The 17,997-nt window shown below is 39.5% G+C and overlaps 1 protein-coding gene and 1 long non-coding RNA gene across 2 annotated transcripts; both read left to right on the forward strand.

Moving 5' to 3' along the window:
• The first annotated feature begins 7,172 nt into the window (after positions 1-7,172).
• hspb7 (heat shock protein family, member 7 (cardiovascular)) lies at positions 7,173-10,735 on the forward strand. The gene is made up of 3 exons (XM_080497025.1): positions 7,173-7,706; positions 9,677-9,801; positions 10,209-10,735. The coding sequence occupies exons 1-3, from the start codon at positions 7,535-7,537 to the stop codon at positions 10,386-10,388; spliced, it is 477 nt and encodes a 158-aa protein (XP_080353151.1). The 5' UTR covers positions 7,173-7,534; the 3' UTR covers positions 10,389-10,735.
• Positions 10,736-15,799: 5,064 nt separating this feature from the next.
• Positions 15,800-17,449, forward strand: LOC308130418. The gene is made up of 3 exons (XR_013936631.1): positions 15,800-15,917; positions 16,797-16,862; positions 17,133-17,449. It is a non-coding gene; the product is annotated as an uncharacterized lncRNA (long non-coding RNA).
• The last annotated feature ends 548 nt before the right edge of the window (positions 17,450-17,997 follow it).

The following is a 17,997-nucleotide window of genomic DNA, read 5'->3' on the forward strand; positions in this document are numbered from 1 at the left end:
AAATATTGTCAAGACTAGGAAACACAGAGATGAAGGTATGAGATGTGATATGTTATTAGCACAATATCTCAACTATTTGTTTGCAATTACAGTCGTAGGTCTTTATCTGCAGTTAATTTTCAATTTTTTCATTTCACATCATTCTCTTTAAAACTGCCACAACCTGCTCACTTTGTTAACCATTTCTTCAACAGGTTAGGGGTAATACCTTTTCCTGTTTGGAAGATCAAGTACTGGGAATGGTTCAAATGTTGCACATCTGTGTGAAAGAGGAAACCAGCAAATTTCCACCTGCATAACAATAATAGATCTTCATTGTTTCTGTTAATACCAGAGGCAGTTTAATGACCTTACTGACATTTTACCAAATTATAAGAGATGCATTACACATAATATCGCCTCTTAATTGTCATACTTGCCCTGTCTGTATTTATGAACATTTTTCAACCTATTCTCTTTCATATTAAAGCCATTGTTCATCCATTAAAATATATGTTGTGCTTGGCTTATTTTTTTAAATCCCTGTTGTTATATTTGGACTGTAACAACAACAAACCATCCCCCGCTCACCCTACAAAACACAGCATGGCCAAAATGACAATCCTCCCACCCTATTGTATAGTAATAATGATAATAATAATAATAAGACATTTGATTTTTGACACACAAGTGCTACATAAATAATTAAACAATTAAAAAGGTAGGCCGGGGAGAAAGTTTAAAAGTGACACATAAAACACAATTAAGAAAAGACTGTGATAAAATATTGACAATAAACTAGATGTCATGCATCATACTGAACACTCATCATTGTTATTTATACTCGGGTGTCACATTTACAAACCTCTCATTGCTAAAGCTTCCGTAAAACTTAATTCATTGGCCAACAACATTTCCAACATTTCCAACAGCAACTTTAATCCTGGGATCATTTTCAAAACCTGCATTTCCTTTGGTCAATTCTTATTTCAGTTTGCTGCTCTTAACAACTGAAATCAATGAAAACAATATTATCTGATCAGTACATCTGCTTCTGACTTGTAGCTTTTAAATCTTGTATGAGTTTGGTCTTGATCATTTTCATTGTTATGCGTACGCATTTCTTGTATTGTAGTTGCTGTTTTATGGTATTTAGCTTCTTGGTGCCGTCTCTTGGTCACATCGTCTACATGTGAAGTGGTTCTATACTATCCTCCATCCAGCCATTTTATTTCCTGTTTGGTCCACAGAGACTTCTGAGGTTGTTCCCACCCTGACTTTGTCAGTTAAATAAAGATTAAACAACTCAATACACATGCAGCATCAAAGGCTTGTAGTTTCACACCAACCTCACAGTATTAAAATCTTCTGGAGAGAGTGTTGACTGAAGCAGATCATCAGATATACATGAATCGTCTGGGTTTCTTTCTCAAAGGCGATAAAGTAAAATGTGTGTTTACACAGTTATTCGGCCACATTCATAATGAACACTGAACACTGTTATTGAAACACTGAGGAAACTATACTGAGTCCTCTTCAAACCTGGTCATGTAGCACAAATGGTCTCGACAAACAAAAAGTAATTACATTCTTGCAGAACGATTACACAAGCTTCAGAAACAAAACTTTTATCCTCATTATAAACTCTGCATTATGCTATGAGAGTGGTACTGGCTGTTATTAATATTTTACAGCTTGTGTGGACTCGGAGCGATTGCTATGACCTTCACAATGTCAGTGATTCGCTTCAAAAGACCCTTGTCTGAAATCCCCTGAGAGCCAGGACAAGCCATTTCACATGAAACAATCATCACGAGTCCTGGAAACATCTAACACCTCGGAGGAAATTAAGGTTTGGTTTCAGCAGCCGGCTGAAGGTCAAGGTAATCATTTCTCAGACGGTGACTAAACGCACACACACAGATTGAACAATCAGGGGCACACTCAGACAAACAAATGTTCAACTTCTCCTGAGGATATTACACTGTGTCGGATTGAGCTCCAGTGGAAAATACTCAGCTTTAACTCCAACCCTTAACCCTGAAACATGCCACCTAAAAGAATTATTGATTTTCCTTATGGAAATAATATTACTGTTGGGACCTGAGTTTTAATTCTCTTTAACTCAATTCCCTAATGTCAACTGTGCTTCTAGTTCTATGGACCCACATAGAGAGAAATACAGGACCACATGCTCTCGCACATCAATATGCACTTTGCGCTTTTTCACAGTATGAAACTTGTTTCCATGGGAATGGGACAATGAAGCAAATGCAAAGCCAGCCAGGAGATTATTTTACACAACTCTCATCAACAGCTTGAGAAGTTTCACCTTCTTGCAAGGAGTGAAATATTCACATCGAATTACATTAACAAAACTTTCAAAGACACGGCTTCTTACTCATACGATTGCAAATACATATTAAGAGGTTTATTTCGAATGGAAAAATCCTAAGATTTGGTACATATTTATAGCTTACGTTAGGAAGAAGTGAGTAATTCATGTGATGTATAAATGTTATATGTAGTAGAATAATTCCTACACAACCAAAAGGAAGGAAACAGGAGCTTCCATAATGAATGCACCATTTTTCTCATTACAGTGTTGTTTTGGTATTTAACCAGATTGCTCCCTCAGCCAAACCAAAAAGCTTTATTATGTGGCCTGTAAACAACACAACAGAAAATTTAACCAAATAAGTTAATATAAAATGTGAGATAGTGTCATTACAGGTCTAAAAAGAACAAGTTAGACAGGCTATCATCATTTTTTTCAAACTTAAATATAGACACAAATTACAGAATTGGTTCGTTGCAGTTCCTCTTGGCACATTTTATCTTTTTGTATAATTTGTGTTTTATGATATATATTACGACTACTACTACTGATATCTGCAGCAACCAATATTGCAAATGCTACCAACTAAGACAAACTGACCAAAGAGAAATGAGTAACCTAGTAACTCTTTAATCTTTGTTAGAGGATGGTGGATGCTCTAAAGAAAGCTCAATATAAAGCAACAATGGACTTAAAGAATAGTGACATGGATACGAGTGTGATTCTTTATAAATGCATTGGATCATCATACAAACAAAAGCCCAATAATGGTGAAAGTTACACTTCTTCGCTTTGTCCTGCTGCCATTACTGCTACAATCACTAGAGGTCACAATACAGTATGAACATGAATGTCACTTGAACAGCCTTTACAGTTAACTGCTGTTGTAGTTTTCTCTGTGATGAATGATGGACTGTATTACTGGATATTTAAGTAGGCAGCTGTGCTTTCTATCTTGTTTTTATTTGTGAATGTCAGCTGTTGTTTGTTTTTCAGCAGCCACATAAATGAAAAAAACAACTATGTAGATTCAAATTCATTACATCTTCTAATTTTTTTTCCTGCCCAACTCATTACACCATTACTGTAAACAGAAGCATGTATAGCATCAATTTTGCTAAGACTTCTTTATTATGGCATAACAAATGCATTTTTGTATTTTGTTCACGGCAACACAAGTACATGACCACAATCAGAAATATTGCGTATTTATTTCAACCCGATTTAATCCTTCATGTAAGTTTAATCAAGTCTGAAAGTTGTAAGTGGCTATTTAGATCAAACAGAAATACTGTATCTGTGCTACTTTTCATTGAGGCAACTGAATAAAGGTTAGTGGAGTCTGTGAGCTCTCAGTCTAGAGTTTTTCTACCTCTGTAGCTACTTTTGAACACAAAGTTAACAATCATCTGAAAATAAATCAGTATTTGTGAGACGACATTGCAGTTCAGTCACAGTCTATCATGGTGGGATTTGTCCCTCTGCATTATTATGTAACACTCAGCAGCTGTAGGCCAAACAACAAGAGGTGTATGCGTGGGTGTGTGCATATGCACACTTGTGTCTGTACACACACACACACACACACACACACACACACACACACACACACACACACACACACACATGCACATACACACACACACACACACACACACACACACACACACACACACACACACACACACACACACACACACACACGCACACACACACACACACACACACACACACACACACACACACACACACACACACACACACGGGGGTGACTCAATGTCACTGGTGGGACAACATGGACTCCTGATGGATCTGATTCGCTCCCTCCTTTGTTTTTTCTTCCCAGGTCATTTTGACATTCATGCTTGTCACTCTGGTCAGCTCTCAGAAATAATTACAGAATCTGACTCCATATTTGGTGTAAAACTTGATATGATTTGTGACCACATGAGCTGGAGATTTCATTTGTTTATTCCCACTGACTCCGACCTATAAACCCTGTAATAGCACTCACAGAGGTTTCCTCAATAGGATTATTCATGTGATTGAAGTTTCAAGGTGGTGTGATGTGTTGTGCTTTCTTTCACACCTAAATCCTATGATCATGAACCTCCTTGAATTATATACTCTGTTATGGCACAAGCGGTATCTTGCCTTTATTCTTTCATGTTATTTGAGCTTTTTGCCAAAAAAATATTCACACCTACTTTCTTTTTTCCCCCAAGCAAAAACATCGGCTGTGACTGCTGTCATGACAAATTATTGGCAGCAAACATTTTCATCAATCCAATACAAAATTATTAAAGCCAGGGAGTATAATTTCTACTGACCTCTCGTGGTCATTTTAATTAACACAGCAACAATGTAGAGAGGCGATGGAGCAGAACTTACGACTGGTGCCTCGATGATTCTTAGACAGTAAACTGGTGTTTGAACCACATGTGAAACACACACACACACACACACACACACACACACACACACACACACACACACACACACACACACACACACACACACACACACACACACACACACACACACACACACACACACACACACACACATATATAACTCGTGAGATTTACGAGTCAAAAGTTATTATTGTTTTCTCACATCGAGTTCTTTAGCTCAATTGGAAGCAAAACTTTAAAACTTCAAACTTTAGTTCATTCAGTTCTTCAGTTCAATTTAACACATTTTTACAGAGAGTGCTTATAAATCAGCAGTAAAAAAAAAAAATGGTTATGTGTAAAAGTTGCCGAGGCTGACGTTGACAACCTGACATTAAACTGAAACTGAATACAGATAATTAAAAAACTGGCTTTATTTGGAATGATGCCTTGGAAACTAAATACACACTTACCAAATACCACATGAAAAAAAAGTCCTGACGAGAAAAATAGCAACATGAGTAAGATCATAAATTTTGAATTCATAACTGTCTTTGAGTTGGCCGCACTGTGGTTTAGTGGTTATCCCTCATAATTCCCAGTGAGAATATCCCCGGTTTGAATCTGAGCCTTCATGTGTGTGTGTGTGTGTGTGTGTGTGTGTGTGTGTGTGTGTGTGTGTGTGTGTGTGTGTTCATCAGTGTAGGAGATTGTTTATTTGAAATGCGTTCTATTAATATAACCCCACCCCCCCCCAAAAAAAAAACCCATAAAGATGTAATCTGGAAAAATATAGCTAATGTTTAAAACACATTTAAGTGTTTCCCCTCTTTGTCTCATATTGCAAATCTTCATTTCTTTGTTTCAAATGATATAGACGCAGATCCATGTGGCTTCTCTCTTTCCATCTTTTTCTGTTTTTATACTCATCATTGCTTCGTGTCACACCTTCTCTTCTTTGTCCACTTCTCATCTTCTCACCATCCAGCCTTCACCAGGGGAGTCTCCATGCACACTCACATTTTCTATTTGGCGTTTGTGATTTGCCTGACAGAGCAGCCTGATTACCAATGATATAATTTAATAACTGCAAGAAGCCGGTGGGCTTTTGAGGATTGATGGGCTGCTAATGTTCCTCTCTCACATTGTGGTGAGTAAACAGCTGACAAGCCAGAGAAGACAAAGTATTTGATATTTTATACAAATGAGGCATGAGTCAGAGAAATAAGAAGACAATGTAGATGCTCGTGGCAAAGCAGTTACTACAGCAGGATGAAAAAGTGAGAACAACTTAATTTATTGACATTTAATCTGTCGTCTTTGTTTTGGTAGCGACCAGCTGCTTGGGTTTAGATGGAAGCGCCACAAAAGCTGCAAAACACTGTGAGCACTCTGAAAAAATGTTAGCGCTGTTACTGGGGAAGGGAGGAGGGTCTGTGCCTCCCTGGTAGGGAGGTGATGAGTTGCTGGGCTGATTTTAGACCTCCAGCAGGAGGCTTGGAGCTTCATACTGATAAGACTGGAAGCAAATAACAGTGTGGTGTGCAATAGTGGCTAACCTTTTAAACTTCAAAATCCAAGATGACCTTCTTCTGCTTCTGTTCTGCAGACTTCTTCACGTTTCAATTTTTAGGGTGATGTTAGATGTTTAGTACTCAGATAGTGACATGAACTAGTGATGTATTGTTGTGTGTTTGAGATTTGACACCCATAAATCACAGGGAACCCTCTGTTTATTGGAATGACAAAGCAATATGCAACGTCAGAGATGCTAAAAATGGATTTTGATGGATTAGCTTTCAGCAGCACTAACTACAGGAAAAAGGAGTTGCTGCTGTCTAATCATGATGGGCTGCAGTCTCCGTGTAGATATTAATAGCCACAAAGCAATGTCACAACTAAGTCCCCTGCCCCCTGCCGATGGCTTTGTTTTCAAACGCATTCTTTCCATCGTTGTTTTCTGCTTAACTTATCCTCTGAGATAAGAGGTAAGGGCTCCATTTTCACTTTTTTCCTCACTTGATCCAGCACAGCGGGGTCAAGAAAGCAGCATTCTCCAGCAGTTCGCTCATTGTTATGTAACTTATTCGAGTTAAATTGAGAAACAGATGACATGAAGTGAGACTTTATTTGAAACCAAGGGCCTGAAAAAGGAAAGAAATTCCATCGTGCTGTGAAAACTCATCATTTAATAGCAGAACCATGACAGATTCGATTTTAATGAGAAAATAAATACATCTTGGACTTTTAAGAAAGCAGAGGAAAAACACTGAATGGATGACGATGCAGAGGGGAAATTAAGGAGCGGTTAGGATAGGACAGCTATTTCAGGGCTGGTGTGTCAGGAATGACAACTGTTGTCCCTCTCAACACTTGCTCTTTCCCTTGCTCTCTCTATCAAATCCCACTCTCTCTCTCCCTCCCTCTCTTAACCTCGAGCCCTCAGATGCCCAGACCTTTTCCAACCACAGACCCCCTCTCTCCATCACTCTGTGACTAATGATAAATATAGAACATTATTACCCTTTCCCAATGAGCTGGAACACACGTGCCACCTCGGACTGTGCACGGGGTCAAACGGTATATAAAAGCTGAGGGTGAGCGACTGCTAGGAAAGGAAAAAAACGTGAATGAGCCACTCACAAACAAGAAACAAATACAGAAGGTGATCAAATAAAGGCGAGCGGTGAAGGAGCTGTGCTTCATATTTCTCATCTCCAAACCTCCAAACGAGAGGGACCACAAGAAGAATCAACTTTCTCCGCCTCCTTTTTTGCTTCCCTTGACTCTCCTCCTCTGCTTCACCCGACACTCACAGCCATCCATGAGTGTGACCAACTCCTCTGCCTATCGATCGGAGCGTAGTTTCCACCAGACTTCATCAACTTCGTCTACTTCCTCCACTGTGAACCCATACATGGAGAAGAGCCGGGGACTGTTTGCTGAGGACTTTGGCTCCTTCATGAGGCCCGGGACCGACGCTTTGGGGTTTTCCAGTAAGTTACAACAACATTTACACACTCTGAAATGTATTTTATAAACAAATCAGCACGGGGATACCAAAAAATGCAGGTTAACTTGACAATAATGACTGTAAAGTGCATCCTACAGGACTGACACAGGACGCAAAAGGGGTTTGTTGTGGGTGAAGTGTAGTCCTGTGCTCGTCTAAATTTATTTGTAATAGAAACAAAACTTTACATTGGGCCCATTTTCTTATAGAAAACTTTCCATTACAGGAATTTCTTAACCGTTTCTGTGTTCATGGGATGGTACACTTGTCGGTTCATCCTCTGGCTCAGTTATGTGTGCACTCTGTGTGAACTCCTCCGAATCAGTTCATTACTGATGCACACAGACGTGTGAATGAATGAGTGGCATTTGATCTTTAAATGGACTCACAGACCACGAGCTGTGTGAGTCATGGGCGACGCATAATTGCGTTGGGGCAACAGTCGGTGTCCAGTAGGAGCTGCTACCAGGACAGCGAGACACACACTGCACATACAGTCCGTGCACATAAGCCAGGGAATGCAGGATTGATTGCCAGCAGTGTGACTTCACACACAGAGTATCTGGGATGACGCCTGCGTGAGGAACGGACTGTTGGTTGCCCGGTGACGACTGTGCACACATACACACATAAACAGTTGGAGTGACGTCACACAATCAAGCGAAGCTGAACATTTGAAGTCGGTGCTAATATCTCTCAAACAGACACACAATTTCCAGCGTGATGGCGTGTGTGTGAGGTCAGAGTCAGAGGAAAGTCACCGCTTTACATATTTTACTTGGCATTGTTTGCCTTCACTGATTCTCTTGACACTCTTGTATACTACTCTTAAAAGAGTAGTATACAAATTTGATTATGTAATTAACTCCTAATGCACATGTTGACTTTGTAATGTGTCCTACTGAGCTCCTGTATTTGTTTCAAGTTAAAAGCCATGTTTTATAGTAAAAAATATTGTCCTTGACCTTGCAGCCTTAAACATCAGAATTCTGATAAACCTCATATACGTTTCCTGTGATAATCAGTAGGGTGAAATAGTAAAAGAGACAACGCTTACATATGTTATCATATCTCATGTTGAATTGTGATTTGTCTTCCTTCCAGTCACGTGTGAGGACACATGCATGTGTGTATGTGTGACACACACACATATACACATGCATGGGTGACACCTTTCTGTTCCTGCCACCTGCTGGGCCCCTGATTGTGTTAGACCACGCAGGCACAGGACTGATCAGCCGTCCCCTTAAATTGCTTCTTCAGCTGCTGGAAGCAATGATGCACCAACAGTGGTCCTTAAAACTTATGAGTAAAAGGATGAAAAGATTACTCTAAGAATTGGTAGTTTGCATTATAATACATCAAATGCTGGTTTGATTTTAGATATAACTTGTCAAACTGCATCTTACAATGAAGGTTTATATTGTTGTGGGCCATCAGCTTTGGTCCTGACTCCCTGAGTTGTATAATTGTTTTAAGTAGAGATCGTATCCCACTACTAACAAACAAACAATAGAACCCCCCATATTTTTCAATAATTTTAAAACCACAAGTACTTTTTATACGAATAGTGGAATTCCTACTATTTATTTTCAACATTGTAGGATATTATTGTCAAGAGGCTGTTTAGCTTCAGAGGCATTAAAAAATATTACTGTTGTTGTACTAGTTAGATGATAATAATTATGAATATTTGCTAAGACATTATAGCCTGCAACAGCTGCAGCTGATTAAACTCATGGTTTTGCACGAAACATTATTTAATATTAAATACTAAATATTAAATTTGGTCCCATTTTAAATGCACTTTTTCATTTTTTGAAAATTAGCAGTGTAAAACAAAATTCATTTATAACTAGTTGGCAGAGAAATGTGCAGATAAGTATTTATCTGTGCTCCCGGTTTCCTCCTGAGATATTTTTATATCACTTTGTTGTTTTGTGGCGGTTTCAGGTGGAGGCGGAAATATCAAGACTGTAGATGACTCGTACCAGTTCACAGTTGATGTACAAGACTTCTCCCCCGAGGACGTCATCGTCACCACATCCAACAACCAAATAGAAGTCCGGGCAGAAAAGGTGGGCGTTATGCTTCTTTTGGATTTGACTCAGTCACACCAGTCTTTACGACATTGCTAGTCTTTCCATGACTGGATCCTTTGGCCAAAGTTGGACACCCTCTACAAATTAAATCTATCCATGTACAGAAATATATACAAATGAGTGACATTAGTAACAGATCTACGGAAGAGGTCTCATAATGACTGTAAATACTTCTGTAGTGAGCCGGGTCTTCTTGTGGTTTACCACACTGTCGATCCAGCTCCTTCTGTTAGGCCAGACTGATGGTCAAACATGAAAAAGCACAATTTAAAGCAGCTCCCTTCTCTTTTTCATAAGTTAGGCATGTTTCTAAATAACTCCATGTTAATGTGACTTGGTAAATACATGTCTCCAACAAATCACTTGTTTTCTCTCTGTTGCAGTTGGCCCAGGACGGCTCAGTGATGAACACTTTCACCCACAAGTGCCAGCTGCCTGAGGATGTGGATCCCACCTCGGTGACATCATCACTGGGGCCTGACGGGACCCTAACGGTTCGGGCACGGAGACACCCGGCCAAACACGAGCTCGTACAGACCTTCCGCACCGAGATAAAGATCTGAAGAAAGATTTATTTTTTTTCATCAAAAGCCTCCTTCTCAAGTATTTCCTTTCCAAACTTCCATCGGTGTGCTTCAAGCACTCAGAGAGTCGTGCTCTATAAAACATATCGCGTTCACTTCTCACAGCTGACAAAGTGCCTGTTGCTGCTCTTTTATATTCTGAGTTCTTTCACTCCACACAGAACACATATGCAGCTGTAGTACACATAATGAGACATTGATCCATTTGGAGCATCATATGATAAATTCACCACTTTTGTTCTCTGACAATTTCGACATGCCGGTTTCTCCTTGATCATAGGTTATTGTATATTGTGTGAATAAAACAATCCTGTTTTAACAGTAAACATGTTTCTCTGTCAGTCATTCCCTATATTAATATACAGTTATTGTGTCTGATAAAAGGATGTCTGGGGATAAAAAGGACACTTTTTAAAATATATTGCTTAATAAGAATATTGATCTATACAGACATTAATAATCAACACAATTTCCTTTAATCCACTGTCTTATTTATCTAACTTTAGCTCTACCAGTACGATTTCTCAGCACTGTAAGCTGTAAAATCTAAAAATGAGCTGGACTGGGTCATGTTCATACTAACAATGATCAAATGTTTACTTCCAACTCATTTTAAGAATTTCAGTTACAGGGCAAAGACACACAGCTTACAACACATTTTTTGCTTTTTACAACAGATTTTTTGCCACTGGAGTTTCCTTTGTAAACTTTCAATCCAGTTGTTTTTTGGGATAATCTTTTAAAATGTGCTTTTCTCCTCAGGAAGTTGATTCACAGGAGCAGCACTTTTATTTTGGACATTTATAGACATTGGTCTACAATCCTATAATCTAGCTACCTTCAAATCAACTACAGAGTCAAATGGGGGCAAAACCTCTTTACAAAAAAAAGAAGAAAGAAAACAACTTGAATTTAAAAAAAAATCTGTATGTATATTATATTGCCTCATCATTCAATCATTTTCAACAGTCATCTGCATCATTGTCATCATTGTTGACATGCTGAATTAAATGCAGTTTCTTTTTCTGGTTTAAGAAGGAACGTCATGAACCAGATCACTCTCTAATTCAATAGAAATCAGAGTTTGCATTCAAACTGATTTCTTTATCCAGTCTTTGAAGCATTTTTGTAGAGTTCTGTCCCCTTACCATGGAGAGACACATTTCAAAAGAGCCATTCAAGCAAAACTAATTCAGATTTTATGTGGCTATAATTTGCTTCACTGCACCTGAGACATCGGGTTGCCTGGAGCCTCGAGGACTTGGGATTGGGAGTTTACAGGTTTGAATCCCACAACATACAGATCACAACTCTCTGTGGCTCCCTGAGCAAGACCCTTGACCCCAATCAGCCCTAATAGGGCTGCCCATTGCATACTTGAAAATGAACATTTTCAAGGGGGATTAATAAAGTATTATTAGTTATTAATGCAATGCATTGTACCACAAATTTCCTTCCGTTTAAGTCTGTCATTTTCCTCAGCAGGAGATTATAATTCATTTGTTTAGTGGGCCATTCTTAAAATCCAAATAAAACCACGTCACAGTACTCTAAGTTTTCAAAGGATAAATGAATCGCATGAAATGCATTGCTTGTGGTGGAGTTACTTCAGGGAATTACTTCAGTAACGTCAGATAATGCAGAGTTATAGCGCCATCGTCTGTTAATCATCTGCTTGAGCAGCAGTTCGAGGCGACACAGCAGAGGCGCGTCTGTCGTTAAGTTCCGCCTCTCCCTACCTATGATTGGCTCGTCGCAGCGTCTATTGGTTGAGGACAGCAAGGTAACGCCCTGGACTATTGTGATTGGTTCCTGCTCCTTCCTGCTCCTTCCTGCTCTTCCTCCTGTGGTGTTTACATGAAGCTAAAGTGTTTTTTCATTTTATACTTTTTCTAAACATGACGCCGTGCGTGCACTGCCTGAAGTCGGTAAAAGGAGACCGAGGAGTAGCTACAGAAGGATGCCCACTTTTGGAGGTTTGTATATGAATCAGTTTGACAAATAAATGTTTATCAGACTAATTTATGAAGCATGGCAAACTGGCGACTTGCTAACTTGGGGTCAAATATTATTCAAAAAAGTTCGTGATCAGCTTCTGGTTTCCTCATGAAATGTCATAGGTTTAATCACTGCTTTTGGGTCACCTTCTCGTACACGAGGTTGTTAAATATTTCTCTTTACAAACAGTTCCCGATGAAAAGCTGAGGCAGGGATGAGCTCACTGAAAACCAAACATTGCAGAAAGATACTAAATACCTCTGATCTTTTTAAAATGGGAATGTCTGTTTCTTGTTATGCAGCACTTTGGATTAATCATACTAAGCAGAACGAATTATTTAACGGTTATGCCAATTGTTCCCAATGTAAACTGCATGGCAGGTGGATTATTTTGCTTTCATTCATTTGGGGGGGAAAAAAGTAACACGTCAATCAATGTACACCAAATTATTATTTTAAATATATCAATTTCTAAAATATTGCTTTTTTTGCAGAAACTCCTCCCGGAGGGATATGCTCATCTGGTGTGCCTCTACCAGGAGACTGCCCAGACTCATTTCAGGGCTCACATGAAGCTGAGAATCACCTCAGAAGATGAGGCGCGTAAATGGCTGGAGGATTTCCAAACCTCTTCAGGAGTCACATGGAGGAAGTCGAGAACATATCCAAACACTGGACGATACAACTCCTACAGGGTAAGTTTCATGATGCAGACAGTACTCTTCAAAAAAATATAATTAGAGCTAATCTAACCACATTTGTAGAGACATAAGACGAAGGATGTTGAGGTGACGTTACTCGAAATGCTGAGAGATTACTTGGTTCAGAATATAATATAGATAACCTAACACACGTTTTTAAAAAGAAATGGGATTTTAACTAAATATGGTTCTTTCTTGTTTATTTTTCTTTGTTTTTGAAAAGTACTAAAATAGTCTCATTGATTGTCATTTCTTGTGTCTTACTCTGCTTCAGTTCTTGCGTCATTACAATTCATTAAAATGTGTCTGTGTATTAGGTAGACCTAAGATGTCAGCACAACACGTGTCCAAAAACTGTTGCTAAAAAGACCAAAAACACCTCATGTGGCGCCACCATGTTCTTGGTCCTGAAAAGGCACATGGAAAGTGAGGAGAGGAAATCAAGGTGAGTAAATTGCTACTTTATGGAATTAAACTTTATTGATCCCAGAAGGTTAATGGAGCACTACACCTCGAAGAATATCTGACATCTGCAAAAACTAAAACTAATTGCATTTAATGGTTCATTATGGGATTATGTTAAGTACTATTGCTAATATGCAAAATGCGTATGTAGACTTGGTGTCAAAGAAAGTTGAATAGGCTGAACATGTAAATAAGGTGTGGCACATTTATTCAACAGTTCTCAGTTTAGGGGAATCTCGGTCGTCTTTGTTAGTTTATCCAGATTTACCCAGTCTTTGATGGATTGAGTCCTATTCATTTGATTCAATACATACAGAACATATAAGCCAGTCATTGGTTGAACACTTTTTGTGTACGGCTGTGAAGGGAGCAGCTAAAAGACGAAGATCATCATATAGATGCATACATATCAAGGAGTGAGAAGAAGTTTGAAAATGTGTTTGATCCCATTCTCCTCACAACCATGACATCCTCTTGGTGTTCTGTCCAGCTTTGCTGCTTTTTTTTTTTAATTGTCTCGCCACACCAGATTACCAGTGCAGTTATTTATAAAACCTTTTATATCCTAACGTGTGAGCTGTTGTGATATTACTGTCATGTTTCTTTTAGGTCAAAGGATCCTCATATAAAGGATGGTTACTTACTGAACATAAACCTAAGACATGAGCATAACCACTGGCTGTCACGGGATGAAGCTGCACGTTACCGGGACGTCTCCAGTGACACCGTTGCCAAACTGAAGATGCTTTTTGAGAGTGGTCATTCCCCCTCCACTGCGCTGCATATGATCAAGTTTGATCTGCAGGAGCAGGAAGGAGAAAATTACGTCTACGCTGCTGCAGACCGCTCTGTTTGTCCTGACATCCAGTTTTGTTACAGGTTGGATTACAATCTTGCCACAAAAAAAAAAAATTAATAAATGCAGAATTTTGACCATTGACCAGTGATGATGTGTTTGATTTTCTCAGGCTTTACCAGAAGCTTTTTCAAAGACCTTACCGCCCGCCGTCAGGAGAAGAAATGCTGGTGGATCTCAGCGATAGGTTGAACCAACACAACGTGCTCCAAGGTGACACCAGTGCAAAAATGGAAAAGACTGAAGACGGCCATGTTGCCATTGCCATATGTACTGCTTTCATGAGAAGAGCTCACACAAAACTGAAAGAGAGTGGAGAATTGATCTTTGTGGGCTCATTTGGAAGCAGCGAGCGCCAGAACCAGTGCATGTTTCTCCTTCTCACCTACTCTCCTGCTGGACCGCTGCCCCTCGGGGTGTTTATTACGACCTCAAAGACCCAGTCGTCCGTAACATTTGGCCTTCGGCTCCTGCTCACCCTGCTTCCTAGCAATAGCTTCTATGGACGAGGGCAACCTCAGGCGGTGGTGACCGATGACTGCAGGGTCCTGCGGCAGTCGCTCCGGGCAGTTTTCCCCGACGCCAAGCTGCTCCTGTCGATGTTTCACCAACTGCAGGGCATGTGGAGGTGGCTGTGGAGCTCCCATAACGGTGTGCCCAAGGAAGACCGGGGTCATCTCCTGGATTCATTTAAGAGTCTCATCTATGTTACCTCAGTGTCATCACTGATGCCGAAGTTAAACGAATGTCTTGCTGATCCTCTTGCTGTCAAGTATCCCAGATTCCTCCATCACCTCTCAAAGGTGTGTTTTAAGCCGGATCCTCACAGATCAGTGTAAAGTGTGATAATCAGATATCTGCATGCTGTTGTTACTATGTCCACATGTGTTTCACCTTCTGTTGTGTGACTGCAGGCGTACGGGAGACATGGAGAATGGGCCATTTGTCTTCCCAGTGATCTTCCAGCAAGAGGATATGATCTCAACCGTTTTGTTGAAAGTGCCGTTCGATTGGCTAAAGAACTGCTGCTGTACCGGTTGAGGACATACAATGCCACTCAGTTGGTGGATTTTGTTACCACCAGAATGGAGGCTTCCTATGTCGATCGTCTCACTGACGTAGCAGTCGGTGAAACAGCTCAACTGTTCAGGTCAAAGCTTTGCCTTCATGGGAATGATGTGGACTGTGAAAAGATTGAACAGGTATGGAGCACTTTTATTTTTTTCTTTTAAATATATATATTTTCATTTCGAAATTAAATGTGCCTGCATGTTTTTTAACAGGTAGATGAGCACCACTATGTGGTTAGAAGCACGACATCCGAGTACGACGTCAACGTGACGGTCGGATGCTGCACATGTGCAGTCGGAGTCGCCGGTGCACTTTGCAAACATCAGAGCGCAGTTTTAAATAAGTTTGGTCATCCTGAGGTCGTCCCCAACATCATCACACCGCAGATGAGAAAGCTCTACTATGAGATTGCAACTGGTGAGTTGTTTAGCCTCTTTAATTCATTCTCTTTGTTGCTACTGAATGTCAGTAGTTTTTGTAATCGAGTAATTAATCCTATCATTTAAGATGTACAGTTGGAAGTTCATTTTAATTTTTACCATCGTGGGTACAAAGCAATCAGGTTAACGTCAACTCTCTATTAGAAACTCACTGAAATACTTGGAAATAGAAAATGTGTTCTGTGGAATGTTGTTTTAGGATAATTAAAGATCTAAAATAACATATTTTTCACAAACATTCGATATTTTGAGTAATGCTGTCCAACAATATGATTTACTTTAAAGGTGACCGACTAGATGCCTTAGATGTCTATTTGAAATGGACATTGTCAGGTTTTTTTTTTTGGTTTATTGCCAAATACATGAGTATGTGTTTAAGCATTTTCAATTTAAAGCATCAATTGTTTGAACTGATTTAAATCAAGAAACATTTTTCCAAATCACGAATGTTTTCATGCTTTTATGAGACCTATAAGCAGTCATACCTTATAAGTTTATAATTTTCAGAAATCCTTCACGTGCTACACATGTAACTGTTACTTACAACTATTTAGTTGTTTCATGTGTGACTATGTTTATTGTTGTAGAGTGTAAGTAGCTTGCTGTCTGCTCCATAAAGGGTTAAAACCATTTGTAGGTACCACAGCATACAAAAGAAATGTTTATTTTTATTCTGTAAAACATGCTTTATGAGAACTGATAAAGAAATGTAATGTTTACTCCACTGAGAAATGAGCTCACTTTGTATTCAGCAACTCTTAAATTAGATGTTTGAATCTTCTATAGTTTCTAAACTGTTTTTCTGTCATCTTTCAGTAGAATGATCCATGTGATGATTACCTTTTTTGGTGTATAGGTTTGGACAGTTCTCAGGAGGAGAGCATAAACAAGAGCCATTCAGCCTCTAAGTCCATTACAACCAGTAAGTGCATTCGCATGAGAAAATTTTATTCATTACAATAATATTAATGAAGTAAAGCAGCATCACTGTAATACTGTTTGATTGTGGAATCCGCATGTTCGATTTAGCATGAGATTTGATCCCAGATGACCTTCCTAAATGACCCAACAAACAATAGTTGGGTTCAAGTGATTTTCAGACAGCAACACACACACACACTTGGGCTTGCCGGTGTTACATTGCTGTCATCAAGGTTTGATACAGTTTTGTGTTTTTTTTTTCCCTATGAAGGGACATCTGGAGAGAACCTTGAGCAGAAGATCCAGCAGTTCTGCCAAAGCCTCACAGATAAACTCAGAGGTGACCCACAGACATTCACATCACCAATTTGCACCTTTTTGGAAACTTCCCAAAAACTGTCCGACAGCTCGCTCACCTCAGCTCTACGTTGCTTTGGTAAGGTGACGCAGGAGAACCCCAGAAATCCTCAGCCTTTACAAATGATTTCCTTACAACCAGCAGCTGCTGTTAAGAGAAAGGCAGAGCTCGAAAGATTCCAAAACATTCTCATTGTGCAACCTCTGAAGTGTCCGAGGAGGGAGCAGCCATCCTGAGGACATCGGCTGAGTGGAGACAAGTGCTTCTCATTCTACTGCAGTTCGTCAACGTATGTCGAGCAGTAGTACCATAAGTGACTGTCGTGCACCACAGCATCGGGTTTTTCACCATGACAGACTCGCAAATGCGAAATACCCCATTGCTGCCCTCCCATGGAGCTATTTTTGTACAAATCTAATGTCTAAAATTATTTTTTACAAACTTCAGAGTTGAGTTCTCTCTGTCTCTTAGCATAAAGACATTGTTGTGAGATCATGTGACTGTTTTTGAAAGAGTACCATTTACTAAGTTTTATGTACTGTCATTAAACTCTGTATCCCATTAGCACGCTGTCCTACTGCAGTAAATGTTTCAGTCAAATTTATGTATAATGCAAGATGTGGTTTTCAGTTTGTCACACCACTGAAAATGTGTCATTCACCACTCGGCTAAATTTAAATGATTATGAAACTTGCCCATTTTGCAAACCACAAAATCTGAATCACATGCAAGTGGAGGTAAAAATACAGCTCCTTGTAAATGTTACGTGAACAGCATG

The sequence above is a fragment of the Blennius ocellaris genome (genome assembly GCF_963422515.1).
Source record: "Blennius ocellaris genome assembly, chromosome: 5".
NCBI classification, from domain to species: Eukaryota; Metazoa; Chordata; class Actinopteri; order Blenniiformes; family Blenniidae; genus Blennius; species Blennius ocellaris.